The sequence below is a fragment of the Coturnix japonica genome, chromosome 1 (assembly GCF_001577835.2).
Source record: "Coturnix japonica isolate 7356 chromosome 1, Coturnix japonica 2.1, whole genome shotgun sequence".
Lineage (NCBI taxonomy): Eukaryota > Metazoa > Chordata > Aves > Galliformes > Phasianidae > Coturnix > Coturnix japonica.
In genome coordinates, this window is record NC_029516.1 from 64,125,396 (window position 1) to 64,143,527 (window position 18,132).

Genomic DNA, 18,132 nt, shown 5'->3' on the forward strand with positions numbered 1-18,132 from the left:
TTCTTGGGAGCAGCTGTGCCTGGGCGTGCCGTGCGGGTATCTGCTTTGGAGAAAGGCAGTACTCAGTACATCAGAATGGTTTTAGGGAGGGGGAAAACACAGCCTCATGGCAGGCTCTGCCCTGCGTGGGGCTGGTGGTGTTGCGCTTTGAGATGGAGCAAGTCCAAAATGCAGTCACATTGGTGGGACCTTCTGTAGACTACTGCTCAGTCATGGTGGGCCATCTCTGCCAAGGACCTGCAGTCCCTCTTCGGCCATCAGGCTTTGTGTATCTGCAGCCCGGCTGCCCAGAGACATCCCCTCTGCTGCCTCACAGCCCAGAGACTGCTGCCTTCTGAAATCTAATGACAGGGCTCGCAAGGGGGAATGCAGTGCCTGTTGAAGGCAAGGACAATTTCTTCCTCTGTAATACCTTTCCATGACCTCCAAATGGAAGTGCTGTAAAAATTCTTGGCGCTGCTGGATCATGAGAAATCGGTGATGAGCTGCAAATCAGGCTTTATATCACAGCTTCTTCCGAGCCTGCGTTCCCACGAACCACAGAAGATCAGTGCATCAGCTCACAGGTCGCATGTTAACTAGCAACCCGCAGCAACATAGTGGAACAATGCAGTTTCATTACAGCTCACAGAATTTGCATTGGATTAAAATAGCTCAGATTTTTTCACTAGAATTGTCTGCAATTCCTTCCCCCACTCCCCGCCCTCTTCTGCTTCAGGCAAAAGCTGAGGGCTGAGTGCTGACTAAACCAATCGGACCAAGAAACCCAGGGTTTGTAATCCTCGGCTTGCTGCTGGGGCAAATAAAATGCAGCAAGTTTTTCTTTCTCAGCAAGCCAGCACAGACTGCCCAGATAGGGCTGATGCTGTCCAGGCTCTGCTGTGGAAGAACCTCCAGTGGAAGGTGCTTCTGTCTTCTTGCTGTGTGAAAATGGGGAAGTCAAGGGGAGTGTGAAGGAGTAGGAGGTGGTGATGGAAAAGCAAAGAGCACAAACATGAGATGCCTGTTGTGGCAGTGATGCCAGCAGTAAAGCCAAACAGACATGCAGAATCAGAGTTTTATGGTTTGGGGTAATTTTATAGGGTTGTAATGTGTGCAATAACTTCCTGTAAAGTAATTTTTACAGTCACAGGAACCACATTTCATCTCCTAATGAAATGTGAGTGGGTTTTTGTTTTTTTTTCAGATCACGGTGAGGCTTCTCTAGTGGAAAAAACATTCCAGGCCAATTCCATATTCAATAGATATAGTTTGTATGGCAATAACTACTTCTACTGGGAAAACTTCCTTCTTCCAGTATTTAGTATTTATTTAGCTGACAGTTTCGCAGACCAGCTTACTTTCAGTTGTATGATCTGGTGCATAATTACAGCCTATCCCGCTTTGCAGATTGCTTTACCTTGGCTAGAAACTTGAGAGACATCAGTGGACTAGCAGATGCAATGTTCCTTTGACAAGGACAAAGCCTGTAGAGTTCCAGCTGGACTGAAGCTGTTCTGAAAGTGGGATTGTCCAGGTTGAATTAAGCTAATTCAGAAAAATGAGTGTATCTTCTGGAGCTGGGGTGTCCTCAAGGAGTTTTATCAGGTTAATTATTGCAAATCATCTATTCCAAATACTGTCCAAAGGAAAAGGAGCCCTCAGTCATTTATTCCCTTTCAAAAACATTTTCTCTTAACTCTTTGATGCTAGCAGAGAGTGATCATTTATGTGATATTGTTTATATTCATCAATTTCACCTAAAGAAATTTGCAAACCCTGAATAAAAAGTGCAGTGATATTTTTACACATGCTGCTTGCATATGAACCTAATGACTGCTTCAGAGAACAAAAATCACCTGTATGCTTTGCACAAGTAATATGTTGGGCCACACCACGTGCTTTGACAGGCAGTCCCAACCTGAGGCTGTGGTCTGGTTGGATCAAACAGGCAGTCACCTATTGCAGTTGTTTCTCAGCTCTGCAGGCAAACTGCTTCTGATCTGATAGAGTCTAATAATCACAGAATTGTAGGGGCTGGAAAGAACCTCTGGAGATCATTTAGTCCACTTCCTCTGCTCAAGCAGGTTCAGTAGGTTCCATAGGAAAGTGTCCAGAGTATCTCCAGAGAAAGAGACTCCACGACCTCTCTGAGACATATGATCTGTCACCCTCAAAGTAAAGAAATTTTTCCTCACGTTCAGATGGAACTTCCTGTGTTCCAGTTCATGTCCATTGTCCTTTATTCTCTTGCTGAGCCGTGCTAAATAGAGCCTGGCCCATCCATTTGACTCTCACCTTTTAGGTATTTATAAATATTGGTAAGATCTTAGTCTCCTCTAGACTGAGCAGTGCCAGGGCTCTCAGCCTTTCCTCCTGGAGATGCTCCAGACTTCTAATGTTCTTTGTGATTCTCTGTGAGACTCTCTCTCAAAATTCCCTGTCTTTGTTGGGGAGCCCAAACCTGGACACAGTATTTCAGATGTAGACTCACCAGGGTAGAGTAGAAGGAAAGGATCACCTCCCTTGACCTGCTTGTCACACTCTTTTTAATGCATTGACCTTTGCAATAGATGCCATTGACCTTCTTAGCCACAAGGGCACACTGGTGGCTCCTGGTCAACCTGTTATCCACCAGCACATCCAGGTCCTTCTCCGCAGAGCTCCTTTCCAGCAGGTCTGTTCCTATCCTGTTGTGATGTGTGCATATTTACTCCTCCTGGGGTCTAGACTCTACACTTGCTCTGGTTGAACCTCACCAGATTCCTCTGCACCCAATTCTCCAGCATGTCCAAGTCTCACTGAATGGCAGCACAGCCTTCTAGTGTATCAGCCACTCATTCCAGATTCATAATCAGCAAACCTGCTGAGCATGCACTCTATCCCTTCATCCAGGTCACTGATGAAGATAATTGAAGAAGACCAGGCTGAGTACCGACCCTTGGGAAACACTGTGCCACTGATTTCAACCCTCTGAGCAATGTTGGTTAGCTTGTTCTCGGTCCACCTCACTGTCCATTCATCTGTCCCACACTTGAAGCTTACATATGAGGTTGTTATGGAAGACAGAGAACAGTGTTTTGATCACTGGTTTTTCCTTTTTGGATTCTTAAAAATGACAGGGGGTATTTGAGGGCTGGAGTAGCTGGCAGTGGGGCAAAAGACAGTGGTGGTGTCTGGGTGCTCAGCTAGTGACTCAAACAAAGTGTGTGTGTTGGTGATAGTGAGCTGCATGGGCAAGGGCTTTCTATCAGGTATAAATCAGAAAAATAAGCCCCACCCTCCCTGCATTGGCACTTATACTATTAGGGTGGCTGAGAGTGTCAACAGTGAGTGTCAAACACAAAGAGATTTGCATCTTCCATATCCCTCCATGTTAATGTAAACAGTGGGGAAGCCAGGGCTGAGTGCTGCAGCTCTTGGTCTAGTTTGCCCCCCGGGTCCTGCTAGTTGAGGAGCTGGCATATGAATTAATACTGTACTCTCCAAAAATGCAATAGTTCTGTAACCCAGAGATTTGTGTTCTTTTGCAGTATGGTAGCATGTTTCACATGCTTACTGCTCGGGTGCACAGTGTCTTCCAGTCCCCTTCTCTACTAGAAGATGCTGATTGGGTTCTGCATGAAATTGCTCGTTTCCTTAAACTGGAGAAAGCACAGTAATGCAGGACTAGGAGGTTGTGTGGGCAGTTATGTGGAAAATGCGTCCATTGGTGCAACATAGCAAACCAGAAACATTCCTAACCCTGGGCTTAAAATCATATGGGGTCTTGTCTTGATTGGAGATTACGGCCTTATTTGGTACCGAGTATAGGTAGCTTGGGAACAGACCCATTTTTGTTTTCTTTTAGGCTCTGTGCTTCTTGTCATCTGTGCTGCTTTCTTCTTCACCTTGAGCACACATTTACATGCACTTCAGCTCCAGGGATGGTGTTCACAGTAATATCAGTGCATGAGTACACCCATTATTAACTTTCATAATGTAAAAGAGTTAAAGAAGGCAGTTTACAAAGCATTTCCAATTTAGCATAATCATTAAAATGTAAGTTTAATTATGTACATCATGACTTAAATCTCAATGGAGGTTGGTTGCAGGCACAAGTGATCCACCCACCTCAAGCATCTTGCAGAACTCTTGTGTGTAAGCAGCAGCTCAGGCTTTCTTTGCACCAAGAGGTTGTACTGATCTGACTAAACCCTTTTAAACAATCACTCATTAAGGAAACCATAGCATTACTTTAAGCACAGTTGGATTTGCTGGCTTTTTTTTTTTTTTCCATTAGCTTACATTTACCGAAAGGATTTATTACAGCTTTTTATTACTCTGACACCAGCTTACACCATCAATAGCATTCCTCTTTCTCTGACTCCTCTGTATTATGCTGAGCAAACATTGAGGGGCAGACCACGGGGGTGTGCCCACACTGTTACTGCATCTCTGCATCCTGAATGAATGCACTGCTGGTTGGGATGGGAAGGCAGGGCAGCAGGGACAAGATTTGTCCTGTGGGTTAGGCAGCCATCCCTCACTGCAAGGAGGATCCAAGGCAGATGGAAATGTCATCACTAGGATGTTTATAGGTGCTTGCAACTCGCAGTTCTCATTAAAAAATCTTTCTCTGTGTTATTTCTCTGAGGGATTATGATGGACCTGCTAGGCTGGAAGAGTAAACCTCCCTCTCGTTTAGAAAAGTGCCAGAGAGAAAGCGAGAGCATACTGGCTTCTAGGAGAGAGGTTTAGTCATTCCTCTCTGCAGAAGGATGGCAGGAACTGCAAAGTTCATTTCCGAATCAGAAGAGCGTGTAAAGACTGCTTGTTTTATTCACTACATTAATTGTGCTTTGCATATTACTCATAATATTAAAATACCCGAGTCACCTTGCTATATACTGGAGACATTTAGCTGCCAATTTTCAGATAGTTGTAAATGGAATGTGATTGCTTGAGCCAGCCAAAATAAACTGGGTTAGATTATCATGTATGTCTGTGTCTGTGCACATAAGTGCATGGGGGAAAAGGGTGGCTGCTGCGTGTGTGGGTGTGCTTAGCACCAAGAGAGAGAAGACAATAGCAATTCCTATTTGGATCTCCTTGTGCATTTCTCCCCATGTGTTGTATCCTTCAGCTGTCACTTTTGATGTCCTTTACCCACAGATGAATGCAACTGAGCTTCTCTTTGCTGTTTGGTGTTGTTGGGTCTCCAGTCCTATCTGCCAGCTCGCTCCTCTGCTTCCAGGAAGCATTAGAAGGGCTTGTTTTATTGTGGACGTGAGGAAGTTTGATGTGGGTCTCTACGATTCCCACTAACCCTCTGCATCTTCTTCTAAGCAGAAAATACCACAAGCCGTGACACTGTAGTGATCCCTTGGCCTTGCAGGATGCTGTTGAATGCACCTGGAAATCCTCCTGAGACCAGTGAGAATCAGGTTGTCTCTGTCTGGAGACCTTATGCGAGAACTCACTTCATCTCTTTGTCACTAGATAGGGCAGTCTGAAATCCTCATACCTCCTGACTAGACAAATCTGTGTGCCTGTCAAGTAAAGGCTGAACTCAGCCTTAATGGGGTTGCTTGAAGGTGGTCCTTCCATCCCAGCTGAAACCTTAAAGCCCTTGGTATTTTGAGGATTTTAGCTCCATGCTTAAATGTGGCAAAAACTGCCAAGCATCTACAAGAGTGGGGATTAGCTAACAGATGGGAAGACTGTATCAGTGTTCTTTTCTTTTGGAATCAAAGATGAAGTCTGCTGTGAAGCAGTAAATAGATGGAATTGGGATGGGAAAGGGAAGGAGACTTCTACCTTCCTTCTGCTTGTACTGGAACAGGCTTGGTCTCATCTTTCACTAGCAATTCTTTACCTTTGCCCTCAGACCTCAGCTCAGTGATTTAGACTGATGTGTCATCACACTAATTGCATTCTGTGTTTCAGGAGCATTTCAGGGCTTCATCCTGAAGCACTTGAACTCATTTCAGTAACCTTTTGAGGTGTGGTCTTGTTAAATTCGTGGGTTTGGTAAGCATCTCTGCCACGCATGTGGATTGCTCTGTAAAATGTGCAACACTTTGCAGGGGTTTGTCATTCAGCATCTTAGTATTTGTGGGGATGGTGGCCATGTGCTCCACTTACAGACAGTGCTGGAGATGTGGCTTTCTGTTGAGCTAGAGAATTCTGCCTCTCTCAATCATAGCTTCATTTGTGGCTCATTACAGAAGAAAATCACCACCAATAAGAAACATCTGCTTCGGAACAGTTACATACATCACTGAAAATGAAAAGGGAGCATTGCTGTAGGACAGATGGTTAGCATGTAGTTCCGTTTGTTGCTGTCTGCCTCAGAAACTCTCCACCTGCTGTTCTTTTTATGCAGCCTTGGTTTGCCTTTAGCTGGAGCAAGAGCACAAATTTTTGAGAACCAGTACAATGTTCTGTAATGGCTACTGCTGTAAACACTGCCCCTTTTCTATCGCTCCATTCTTGAAAACGAACGAGAGATAAATTGCCTCAAAATTTATAGTTGTGTAGTGTTTCTGCCTTTTATATGTTATAAAGAGCTAATCGTTTTTGAGATTCCAGTAACCCTGCTCTAATAAATGAATGCTTTATTCGTGAATTAAGCTTCAGGTTCAGTGTCCAGACTTGACAAATGCTGGTTTGCTAATGCTAATATTCTGGTGCTAATGACTCCTCCTGTCCTCTTTCAGTATCCACAATGGAGTAATAGCTGTGTTCCAGCGTAAGGGTCTCCCCGATCATGAACTTTACAACCTCAATGAAGGAGTCAGGTAAGTGACTCAGCTCTACACAGGGTGTTATTAGCTGGCATGCACATTACGATTTGCTAGGACTTGCAGTTGAAATCTTCTACAGAAATATTGTGGGTTGTTTTTTTGTCTAGTTTTGTTTTCTTTTTTCCCCAGTAGTCATTGCAGTCAGTACAATCCATTGAGGATTGGCTGAATAGATGTGCTGATGTGCAGCACCTTGATGTGTAGAGACAACTGGGTTCCTCCTTCTGTAGAGGGTAGGCTGAGTTATGGGGAGAATTGATCATTTCTGAATCTTGTTATGTTGGTTTGAAACTAAGGAAAAACCAGGATCCCATCCTGAGTGCATAGCAATGCAGCTCTGTACCACTGCAATTATACTTTCTGTTGGTGCTGAGCCTATCTCTAAGGTGCTTCCTTTGCATCCATGAAGGATGTAAAACCTCCAAGCACTCGATGCAACAGGACAAGGGAAGACATTGTGCCTAGGAGTTCCTTCCATCTAGCTTCTCCTTCTGTGTGAACTGAATGTGCTCTAGATGCTATAAAGCTGTCTTTTCAGCAGAGCGACCTGAGTAACACAACTTAAGGCTCCTGTTTCTCCCTCATGCTGTGCTGATACTGTTTGCAATAGACTAAATACAGACTAGTGAAGTGTGTAATGTTGTAGGCTGTTGGGTTTTTCTTTGTATAAAGAAAAGGTGAAAATCGCATCATTTTAGTCATTTAAGTTTTTGTTACAAAGAAAAATCTACCAACCCATTAGCTAATAACATGGATTTACAACATCTATTATTATTTACTAAACTCAGTCTCACTGACAAGAGCAAGGTAGGACATTTCCTTTTAGAAACGCATCCCATTGCTTTGAAGAGTAAGCAATGGAAAACAAGCTGCATTTACAAAAGACAGACAGCTTATTGTATTCCCTCTCTGCCTTCAGATAAATCCTCAATGACTCCCTATCACTTCATAATTATTCCTGCTCTGTCTATGCACCATGGTGTGACAATACCTATAGAATATCCAGAAAATGCTGGCCCAATCTGGATAATTGTGGGAGTATCTTCAAAGAAGTCCAGGCAGATTGCACTTGGCCAGTGAGCTCTCTCTTTTTTCCTCTTTCTTTGTCTTTCTGAAATTAAAGTAAACTTATTCTTCAGTTATTTCTTATTTCACTGGGGAGAAAATGACATTCAGAGAATAGATTTTGTAGGATGGCTGTCAGTTAGCATGATCCATCAATCATTTTGAGTTGGTTATTGGAATAATGGTTGATCATTACTGTAAGTGAAGCTAGGATTCTCCAGCTTCATCTGAATGACAGAAAATGGTCGTTCTGGGCTGAGATTTCCCGGTCCATTGCACTTGCCTCGGGATGCTTGTCTGCTGGTGAGGAACAGAAGAGGAAAAGGAAATTATCCGCTGATGAGACAAGTATAATCTTGCATGGACCAATAAACAGAAGTAAAATAGCTGTTACCTGTTGAGCAGTACTCAGATTTTGCATTCATTCACCTGAGTGTAGGCCCTGTGATACTTGCTAATACAGCTGTGTTTAACTGTAACATCAGAGGCAACAGAACAGGCAAGCTGACTACAAACAGACTGTTGTTTTTTGTCCCCAGTTTGTGATGGATTATGCTGCTGCATGATAGGCCCATTTCCTTTGTTAGCGTAAGAACAATGCTGCTGCATTGTCATCTTGGCTGATCATTCAGCTTTGCTGTTTTGGGAGGAACTACGTCTGGTGACTCACACATGAACTGACGGACAAAATATTATAAAATCTAACCAATATAGAAAGGTGCTGCCAGAAACAAGACATCAGCAGCATCACTTGCGATGTGAGTGAATGTGTAATGGCTTGCAGCATGGCTTTTGTGGCTGGTTCACACAGTTGTGTCCCTGCCCCAGGTATTTGATCCCCAGCAGATAAAATCCAGCCCCTAGAGAGAATCATGTTCAGTAAATGTAAATGACCTTCTCCTTATAGCCTGGAAAGCAAGAGCAGGTTACTTAAAGGAGCCTAGAGGTTGTTTCCTCTCACTTCTACTCAGCTTGAACATCCTTTTAATTCATTGCCAAATTCCACCCTTTCTCTCAGTGATTGCTTGGACTTCTTGGTGAAGCTTCTTGGTGTGTGTCCTGCATGCAGTTCATTCATATGGAATTCTAAGATGAGAAAACAGCAAATGGACTAAGAGTACAGAAAGCTCTGTCTGTAGAAGAAAGCATGATAGTGGTATTTTTTGAGCCTGTTTGTATACACGTCCAGATGTGGCCTCTTTCTTGAAGCTGCACTCCTGCTGGTTTCTTCATTGTACTGCTGATCACAGTTATTAACTTTGTGGGACCTCCTGACTGGCAACTCAGACCTTTCACTTCACTTAAATTTAGCTCAAACCATAACAAAGAAACTACCAACTTCAAAAATACAAAAAGAATCTGAGTTACTACTACTGATATTTAATTCAAAATGCTTTATTTTGGTTAATACTAGTATTCAGTGTAAAAATATCTAGTTCATAAATATGACCTCAAAACTGGGACAAGCCTGTGTTTGCCTTAAGACTGTTTTAGATGCATTTGCACAAGAAGTACATAAACAAAATGAAACAAATCACCATTACTTCCATGGAGCAAAATTTGAGTATGGGAGTGTTTGGATTATCATTAACCTAGTGTCCATAAGCTTTTTCAGCATTTACTGAATGGTAAAATCAGTTTTTGTTTTGACACTTTAATTGGAGTAGATTCTGGAATATTTTCATAGTTAAACCTTGAATACCCAATTGACTCACAGACCAAGTGTTAATATTTGAGCACTTTCATTACACCTGTGATGTCTGTGCACCTTCATTTTGACTCAGGAATGTCACAGTGTTCAATTACCATGTATCATGTACATGGGCAAATACTTACATATAGCTTCCTAGCCTGAATACACATGTACAGGCTTTATACTCTGATTATTTATGTGCTGATTGCTTAATAAGGGTCAATGGGTACGAGTCTGTACAGTCTCACTAAAGTAAGGGAAATGCAAAGGAAGCACAATATCCTGTGTTAAGATGAATCCACATTTATAGCTCCCTTTTTTTTGAGTTTGAAGATAATGGTTTGATGCAAACACAGCACATTTTGGTGGTGTTTCCTCTTTTGTAGCAAAAGTTCAAATCCAGTAAAATCACATCCTTATATTTCCTACATATAATCTAATTGCTATGAAAGTTGTAATCAGTTATAATACTGTCTTAGACTGAGTAATGTTTCAAGAGAATCTCCAAACGAACCAAGGAAGCAGCAACAGGAAGATAAAAAAAGACAGGAGCTATTTTAGTGTATTTTATGCACATTTTTACTATCAAATTAATTTATGAAGTCATTAAACAGGCAATGAAAGTCTGATAATAATGATGTACAAGCATCATAAAACTGCATAATGACTGTCAGCAAAATCAGATGCACTTGAATTCTTCTGTCTGGTCAGTGATCTCGTATAGCTTTAATCAGTTTTTTACCTGGATTCCACTATGACATCCACTTATCTAGATAAATTTACTCAGCAATCTGAATTTTCCAGCTTTTGACAGATGACAACCTAATTGATTTTTGTTAAAGGAAATTAAATTAAGATTGAAGAATAAAGAGCAAGCAATATCTTCTGTCCAGTTTTGTTGTGGATCTCTTAAATGAATGTGGTGCTGAGAACTTCAAACAGCAGTGCTCTGTTGTGGCCTGAGGGCCTCACTGTTTCACTAGAAATTAATTAAGCAGTGTGAAGTGTCTGTATTATTAGGGATTCAAAGGGCAAGACGCATTAATTGTGCTGTCAATTTTTCTACCCTGTAACCAGAGGTGTTAATGTAACTGTGCTGCTGATTAGTGTCAAGCAGTCCAGGTGCATATAGTCATAGAATCATAAAATCACCAAGTTTGGAAAAGACCTACAAAGTCAGCTAGTACAACTGTCTACATACCACCAATATTTCTCACTAAACCATGTCCCTCAGTACAATATCTGAACATTCCTTGAAGTCCTCCAGCACCATCAGCTGCATTTAACTCCATTCACCACCACTCTCTGGACCCAGCCCTCCAGCCAGTTATTTACCTAGCAGAGTATACATGTCCAAGCCATGGGCTTGTCAAAAGCCTTGCTGAAGTCTAGGTAGACCACATCAACAGCCTTTCCCTCATCTACCAGACAGGTCACTCAATCATAGAAGGACATCAAGTTGGTCAAGCAGGACCTGCTTTTCATGAATCCATGCTGGCTAGGCCTAATGGCCCTGTTGTTCTGCACATGCCATGTGATCTCCCTCAAGATGATCTGCTCCATAACCTTCCTTGGCACTGAGATCACACTGGCTGGCCTGTAGTTCCCTGGATCTATTTTGACGATTCTTGTAGAGGGGAGTCACACTGCTAATATAAAATTGTTACTAGTTATAATAATTTAATTACTTATTTCTTTATTAAAGTTGTAACCCAAAGGGGTGGATGATAACTTGCTACCAAATGTGTAATTACATAACTACACAAGTGATCAAAGCATTGAGTTGCCTAGGGGATGCGGGTCTTTAGATTTTGACTTGATTTTTAGATCATGACCCCTTTCAGAAATCTCGCCATATTTCATTCTTGCAACAAAACCTGCAGAACATCATCTTGTCTCAGGTTTCTCTCTGAACATTTTGTCATGGCTCTTTTTGTAGAGTTAAACAGAACAGATTATCTGGCTGTGAGCACACCTCAGCTCTGTTATGTGCCTGTTTGTTGGCTCAGCCACGTTGACAGAAAGCCAAGACTTCTCCCACATTTGCAATGCCAGACACCAGTCCAACCCTGGCACAGAAGGAGAACAGCTCAGGCATTTTAAAATAGAGTTAGATGTAGGATGGAATGCATCCTCTTTCAGTTTCTTATCATATGTGTTCATGTAATGAACCGCCTAAAAGAACAGCAGGTATTTTGCACCTCGCAGAAAAGCTGGTTGAGCGTCTTAGTGTTGTTGGCCCTGTTTGTTAGAATTTTAGTTAAGCGTTATTGACAGGCTGTATGAAAATATTTTGTTATTAGTATCTTCCCTTTTTCCATACAGCATGTAGCTAATACAGTTTGTTGATTACAGAGGTCCTTTTCTTATTCGTTTTATACAGGCAGTTATTGAAAACAGAACTGGGATCCTTCTTCACTGAATATTTACAGGTAGGTGTGTGCTTTCTTTCATTTAAATCAGATTTATTTTTTAATTTAGTACTGAGAAAAATCCTTTCACCTGCTCTAAATGCCAATATGGAGTCACTCGAAACCATTTAGAGATTTCCATCGACTTCTCTGTTGTTATTTATGAGTAAGTGAGATCTGGGGTTCATATACACATTTAGATAGTGAAGGCCCAGTGCCTGTAGTAGCCTTGTGCAGTCAGTGTTTTTGTACGGCACTACCATCTTTCAGTAGATTTCAGACATTCACGTGTAACTTAAAATTTAAATTCCTGAATAAAGCAACTAATTTCATTGTAAGTATAGTTCCTAGAAAAGACAGTTTAGTCATAGGTACCTATTGTCTATTGAAGCAGTATTCCTTTACAAGACAGAATATATGCAGTGTGAGTCAGCAACTTGAATTCAAGGAGCACTTTGCATGGCACAGAGTGGGTGCTGCGTCCTGCAAGCAGTAGGAGACTGGAGCATTATTTGAAATGTGTCCCAAGCAAGTTGGACATGGCAGGAAAAGTCCTCCTGTATTTGATCATCAAAATGAAACCTTGTCTACTGTCAGAAACTAAGAAAAATCAAAGTATGAAATATGGTGGCTAGAGGGAAGTATACAGTTGAGTAACTTTATATTTTATTTACAGAATCAGCTGCTCACAAAAGGCATGGTGATCCTAAGAGACAAGATCCGGTTTTATGAAGGTATCTTTAATTTTAGTATAGCTATCTATGTCTGTCAGAGGAGTTTTAGCAATGCATCCTGAAGGCAGCTCAGTTCTTTCTGCAAATTCCCTTGTACTGTGGATTAAGAGGATTCAGTCTATTCCTCCATTATGTTGTTCTGACGTACGATGTTGTTCCCATTGACCTTCATCAGGGAGAAGTGACCATCCAGAGCAGCTAGAGAGTAAAGAATTAATACCTCGGATGTAGGCACTTCTTTCTCCAATTACTGTCTACTCAGCATTAAAGAAAAGAGGAAAGACTGAATGATGTGTTTTAATAAACAAAAATCTAAACTCTGGGATGCAAATTAGTTGAAGCACCTGTCAAAATGGAGAGCAATGCTGTGGGTTGCTTTAAGAGTTGTTTTGGATTCATGCTTACATAAATGAGGTCAGATGCTGTCTCTTTTTCACTGTCAAGGCTCCATTTATCTGCCTGCACCTTCTGGAGGTGTCACCTTGTGGAAGTAAACATCAAGGTAGTTTCTTTTATGTTTGGAACAGTCAAGTCCAAATTTAAAATAGAAGAATACAGAGGCAGGGGATGAATTTATGAGTGCAAAACAATTTCTGCTTTTTTATTTTACATATTTTTTTTTTTCATTTGTGTCTATGCAGTCTATGCAATTCTGGAGAAACGTGTCCATTAGAATTAGTTCCCACTGATACAATTGTATTTTTTACCCAGTCGACATTTCTGGGTCCACTCATTCCTTTCAATGTAAGCACTGCAACGAAGACCTGAGCCAGAGTAGTTTTTGAATGAATCTGTGTGAATACAGAAAGAAAGGTACCTTCTCAATGTGCTAGGGACAGTGCATAGGAAAAACACAGCAAGGGCTTGGTTTGCCTGGTCAGCTTTCAACCAATGCTTCCTTTGATGACCACCCCCATTTCATGTCCTGTGCTATTCTGCAGCTTTTAGATGTGTTATTCAGTATGCTGTTATGTCTTAGATGTTGGCTAGGCATTACAGCATCAGAAAGTGACATGATTTTGGAATATTTCCAAGGATTATTGAATATGTAAATTGTCTGAAGATCTTTGAAGAGTCTTTTTGAAGAAATGTGGCTTTCCTCAAGCAGAGCTGCAGTCATAATATCGCTTAGTATAAATATACTGTTTTAGCAGTAGCCTGGAGGCATCCATTTCCATTTGTTTCAGCTATCTGTAAATCTTAAATGTGACCTTTCATTACTGGCAGCACAGTTGATGGGATTGAGATGGTGCTATAGGATCCAACTTTTCTGATAAAAAGACAAAGGCCCAGAACGCAACAGAAGGAGAACAAATTTCACATTACAGTACTCAAACTCTTCTGAGGGGAACACTGAGTTCTTCAGTTATATGAAATAACAGCTTGGAGAGCACAAATAGAGCTGTAAAGATTTCAAGGTCTTTGTAGCTGCTTTGTAAATTACAAAGAAAGTCATTTTTAAGGATCAAATTGGCAAATTAGATGCAGAGAACTACCAAAGTCCAGTCCCTTGCTCTGAAGGCTTTACTAGCTTGAAAATCAAAAAATAATACCGCTGATGTTTGATGTCTGTGCTGAGAAAAAAATAAAGTGGAACATAAGACCACTAAGTGGCTTTCAAATATAGGACTGTTTTTATTAAATACAAACTTTCAGCAAGCTGGGATTTTTTTTTTTTTTAATTTTTTTCTTTTTAATTTGGTGAATCATTTCATGTTTTTCTCTTTAAAATATGATCTGAACTGCTGTTAACTATTAAGTTGACCAAAAACGTGCTTGGAAAAAATACATGGAAATGTCAAGTCACTAAAGGATATGGGAAGGTAGCTGCAGTTCAGGAATCTAATTCAGAGGCAGAGATCTTTCAGGCAGAAACTTTTATATTACCATATTTCTTGAGTTTCTGGTCAATGTGCGTTTCTAGAGCTGGAATCTGGTTTTCCTAGTATCAGAGGTGCAACGCTGTAGAGTCCATCCCATAGTTGGTGACCCTGTGCCTCTCTCAAAATACCCGCCACAAAGCTGGGTGCCCAAATATTGAATTCTTTGATATTTTGAAAGGAATACAAATTCTTTGCTTCTGAAAGTATCTTCCAAATGATTCATCTTCATATAGAGCTCGCAGAGTCACGTTTTCAGTTAGCTGATTAAAACCAAAACAGTTGAGTAATTTGTTTCATGTTTTTGCAGGGCAGAAACTGCTGGATACCTTAGCTGAAACCTGGGATTTTTTCTTCAGTGATGTCCTGCCCATGCTTCAGGCTATTTTCTATCCTGTGCAGGTGAAAAATTACACTGTTACTATAGAATCTTGAAAAACCAGAAAAAGCAACCCTACTTGTTCATCAACAGATTGATGCAATCCTAAACTCTCTCTCCTCAGGCCAACCTTCCATTACAGCTGTTCTGTATAGACAAGTTATGCAAATAAGTCACTTATGCAAACAGAGATTTGAAGTGCTCGGGTGAGAAAGATGAAGGGGAACTTTGAAAATAGGTATAGAGTACAGGTAGGATGACTGGTCCTTATGTCAGCACACACTAGAAGTCCACCAAAGGTCATGAATGATAAACTAAAATATGCGCACAGGGAAATAAGTGGAGCTGTGTTGACTTCAATACACACATTTCCTCCTCTGCCATAAGAATATCTGTGAAGTACCTCCACTTTTGAGAAGGAGGTTAAATTCTATACTACTTAAAATGGAAAACAGTAGTCAGTAAAATTAGACAAGTTAACCTGAGCTAAGAGTTTGACTCCAGTAATTTATAATCCATGTTAGGTACTTGGTCTGATTTGAATGAGGGCTCAGACTTCTTACTTAGTGATGGTCAAAAGAGTGTTTTTACTGAAGTCCTAAGGGAATTTGTCCCAGATAGTTATAAGTGACCTTCTAGAGTTACTCTTGGATACCTATAGGTTTTATTTGGGAGTTCAGTGCTTAAACATATTTGGGAAAGCTTTGGAAACTTTCTTCAATTTTGCTGATTGGACATTATGCCTAAAGTGATTGTGCAGAGGTCATCAGTATTACCATTCTGCAATTAACTGAGTTAATTGCAGGCATGACATATGAAGTCAGTGGAGGAGTTGCAACTTTACAGCAAATTTGATTCTGAAAAGGAAATGCTCTGAAATCATGTATAGTGCTAGTTCACAGGCTTGTGTCTGCCCAGTAGAAAGTTTAAAGTGGTTGAGAGAAGCTGATATTTAAATCTGTTAGAACAGCATGGTTTTTCATAGTGACACATAAGCTAAATCCAAAGTGTTTAGGAACCTAGTAGTGTCGGTAGGTTCTCAACCTGATTTTAAAAAGTGCTTAACTAAATTAGAACTCAGACGTATTTGAAGATTGCTCCAAACAACTCTTTTCAGTGTTGTGTTCTTGAGACATTCGAAAATAACCTCTCAATGCAAATATTTTTATTTTTCAAATGGAAATAATTGCTTTAATTTTCAAAGAAACCGGGGATAAAAGCCCTTGGTCCCAGGTAATTTCAATTAGATCTAGGTTCCATAAACCTAGCTGATGTTCATGTGCTCTTGGTAATTCTGTTCACTGGCAATTTAAGCAGATTTGGGGGCTGTCTTTACACTAGTATAAATACTTACACAAAATGAAAAGGAATGAAGGTATGGAGGAGTCAGCCTTTGTTCTAAGCTATGCTACATCAGTACTAGCTGAAAACCAGACTTTTCAGAAGGTTTGGTATTTGAGTGGCAGCACTCAAAACTGCAGGCAAGATTATTTATGTACAACTACATATGTCCAAGGAAAAAGCCCTAATCCCAGCAACTGAAACAGTTTTGCAACTTCTCATCGGGCATAAAAGATGTGTTATTAATCTTTGTGGGCAAATCTAGCATCACATTTTTCAGATCAGATTTTTCTAAGTGAGGTGTGATTCTTGTACTGCAAGAAAGGTATCTTGGAGAATGTAATATGAGACTTCAGCTCAGTCCTTGCCTTATATTGAAAACTCCAAAACTGAAGAGGACATTTGGACCCACAGGTGGGCTGAGTCGGGAATTATACCATAAATTGAAGAGAGTACCCAGCCACTACTCAAAATCTTGAGAAATACTGGAAATCCAGCCGTGCTTTTTCATCCCTTCTTTCTTTTATTTAACGTACCATATGTTTTATTGATGTTAAAGTACAATATGTTATTATATATCTTGCACTCAGGTAAGATTTCCACACCTCCTCCCCCATATCTCATGATCTTCATATATAGCTGTACTCATTCATTGTCTGCAGCATTCAGAACTTCTGAATCAAACTGACTGTGCAGATTTGTGGGCTGCTCTGTGTCCTTTGTTGTATTTCCTCTGCTTTTCACTCAGGCTTACCATTCTTGTAATCCTTCAGAAGGGGAGGAAAGACATGGAAACTCATTTTCACAACATTCATTATTTATTTTTCTTTCTTTCTGTTCCAAGGGGAAGGAACCCTCAGTTCGGCAGCTGGCTCTTCTGCACTTTAGGAATATAATTACCCTCAACATTAAACTAGAAGATGCATTATCACGTTCCAGAGCAAGAGTTCCACCTTCTATTATTCAAATGCTGCTAATACTCCAGGTACATCGATTATTTTTCTGACTGTTTTCTTTATCTGTCTTTCCTTACTGTATTGCTCAAGACTGCTTTAGTGGCTTCTGATTTTAATCCTTCACTGAAATGTTCTTATCCAAAATTCTATAGCTTCTATGTAATTAAACTTAGTCTTGATCATGTCTGGAACTGCAGAGTCTCAGGCTGCATGCCTAAGATTCAGGGGCTCCAAGAGTACACGGTGGTTCTGAAACCATAAGGCATAAAATAAGAAGTTTTGCAAGAAGGCCAGAGTATGTAGTAATAACATGACTTTCATGAAGTGCTATGTGTTACTGCATTAGCTGTTCTGGATAAGAAGATACACATCTGGAGTAGGCAACAAAACAAAATCACAATTTACAGTCATATTCAGTCACTAGAATGAAATTTAATCGGAACTGTGAATACAATAACATGAAGACCTAATACTGGTATTTGCCTTCTGTGTTAGAAGGTTTTTAGTAATGAAGAGAAACACAAGGAGGAATTCAGGTCAAAAGGCAAGTGTATAAAATATAAAACATATTTTCTTAATTAAAGAAAGGCATGGCCTTGTGTTGAGAAGGAGGGCGAAACAGAGAGGGAGAGACCCAGGAGTTGATATTTTCTTGACTGGTTATTTTTTTAATAAACAAATAGATTCATAGCAAACAAAAGGATATGGTTTCTCACACTTAGAATTATTCTTCGCTTGTCACCGCTATGAATTAGTACTGCATCTGGAATGGTTTTAAAGAGCTTGATAACCTAAAGGCTGCTGATGAAAATGGAACAAGAAGTACGATGATCTCCACTTAGTCAAGAAATGGTGTTTCACTCAGGTGATTACAGAGTGCATCTGTTGAGGTGTATAATGGTGTTT

General features: G+C 40.6%; 1 protein-coding gene across 7 annotated transcripts in view; it reads left to right on the forward strand.

The window, feature by feature from the left end:
- Positions 1 to 18,132, forward strand: part of PRR5 (proline rich 5) — a 68,775-nt gene that overhangs the window by 30,681 nt on the left and 19,962 nt on the right. For all 7 annotated transcript variants that reach the window (XM_015870254.1, XM_015870282.1, XM_015870299.2 and 4 more), the window contains 5 exons: positions 6,681 to 6,761; positions 11,909 to 11,957; positions 12,613 to 12,670; positions 14,861 to 14,952; positions 17,115 to 17,255. In XM_015870254.1, coding sequence (XP_015725740.1) covers positions 6,681 to 6,761; positions 11,909 to 11,957; positions 12,613 to 12,670; positions 14,861 to 14,952; positions 17,115 to 17,255 — 421 coding nt within the window. The remainder of the gene's footprint in view (positions 1 to 6,680; positions 6,762 to 11,908; positions 11,958 to 12,612; positions 12,671 to 14,860; positions 14,953 to 17,114; positions 17,256 to 18,132) is intronic.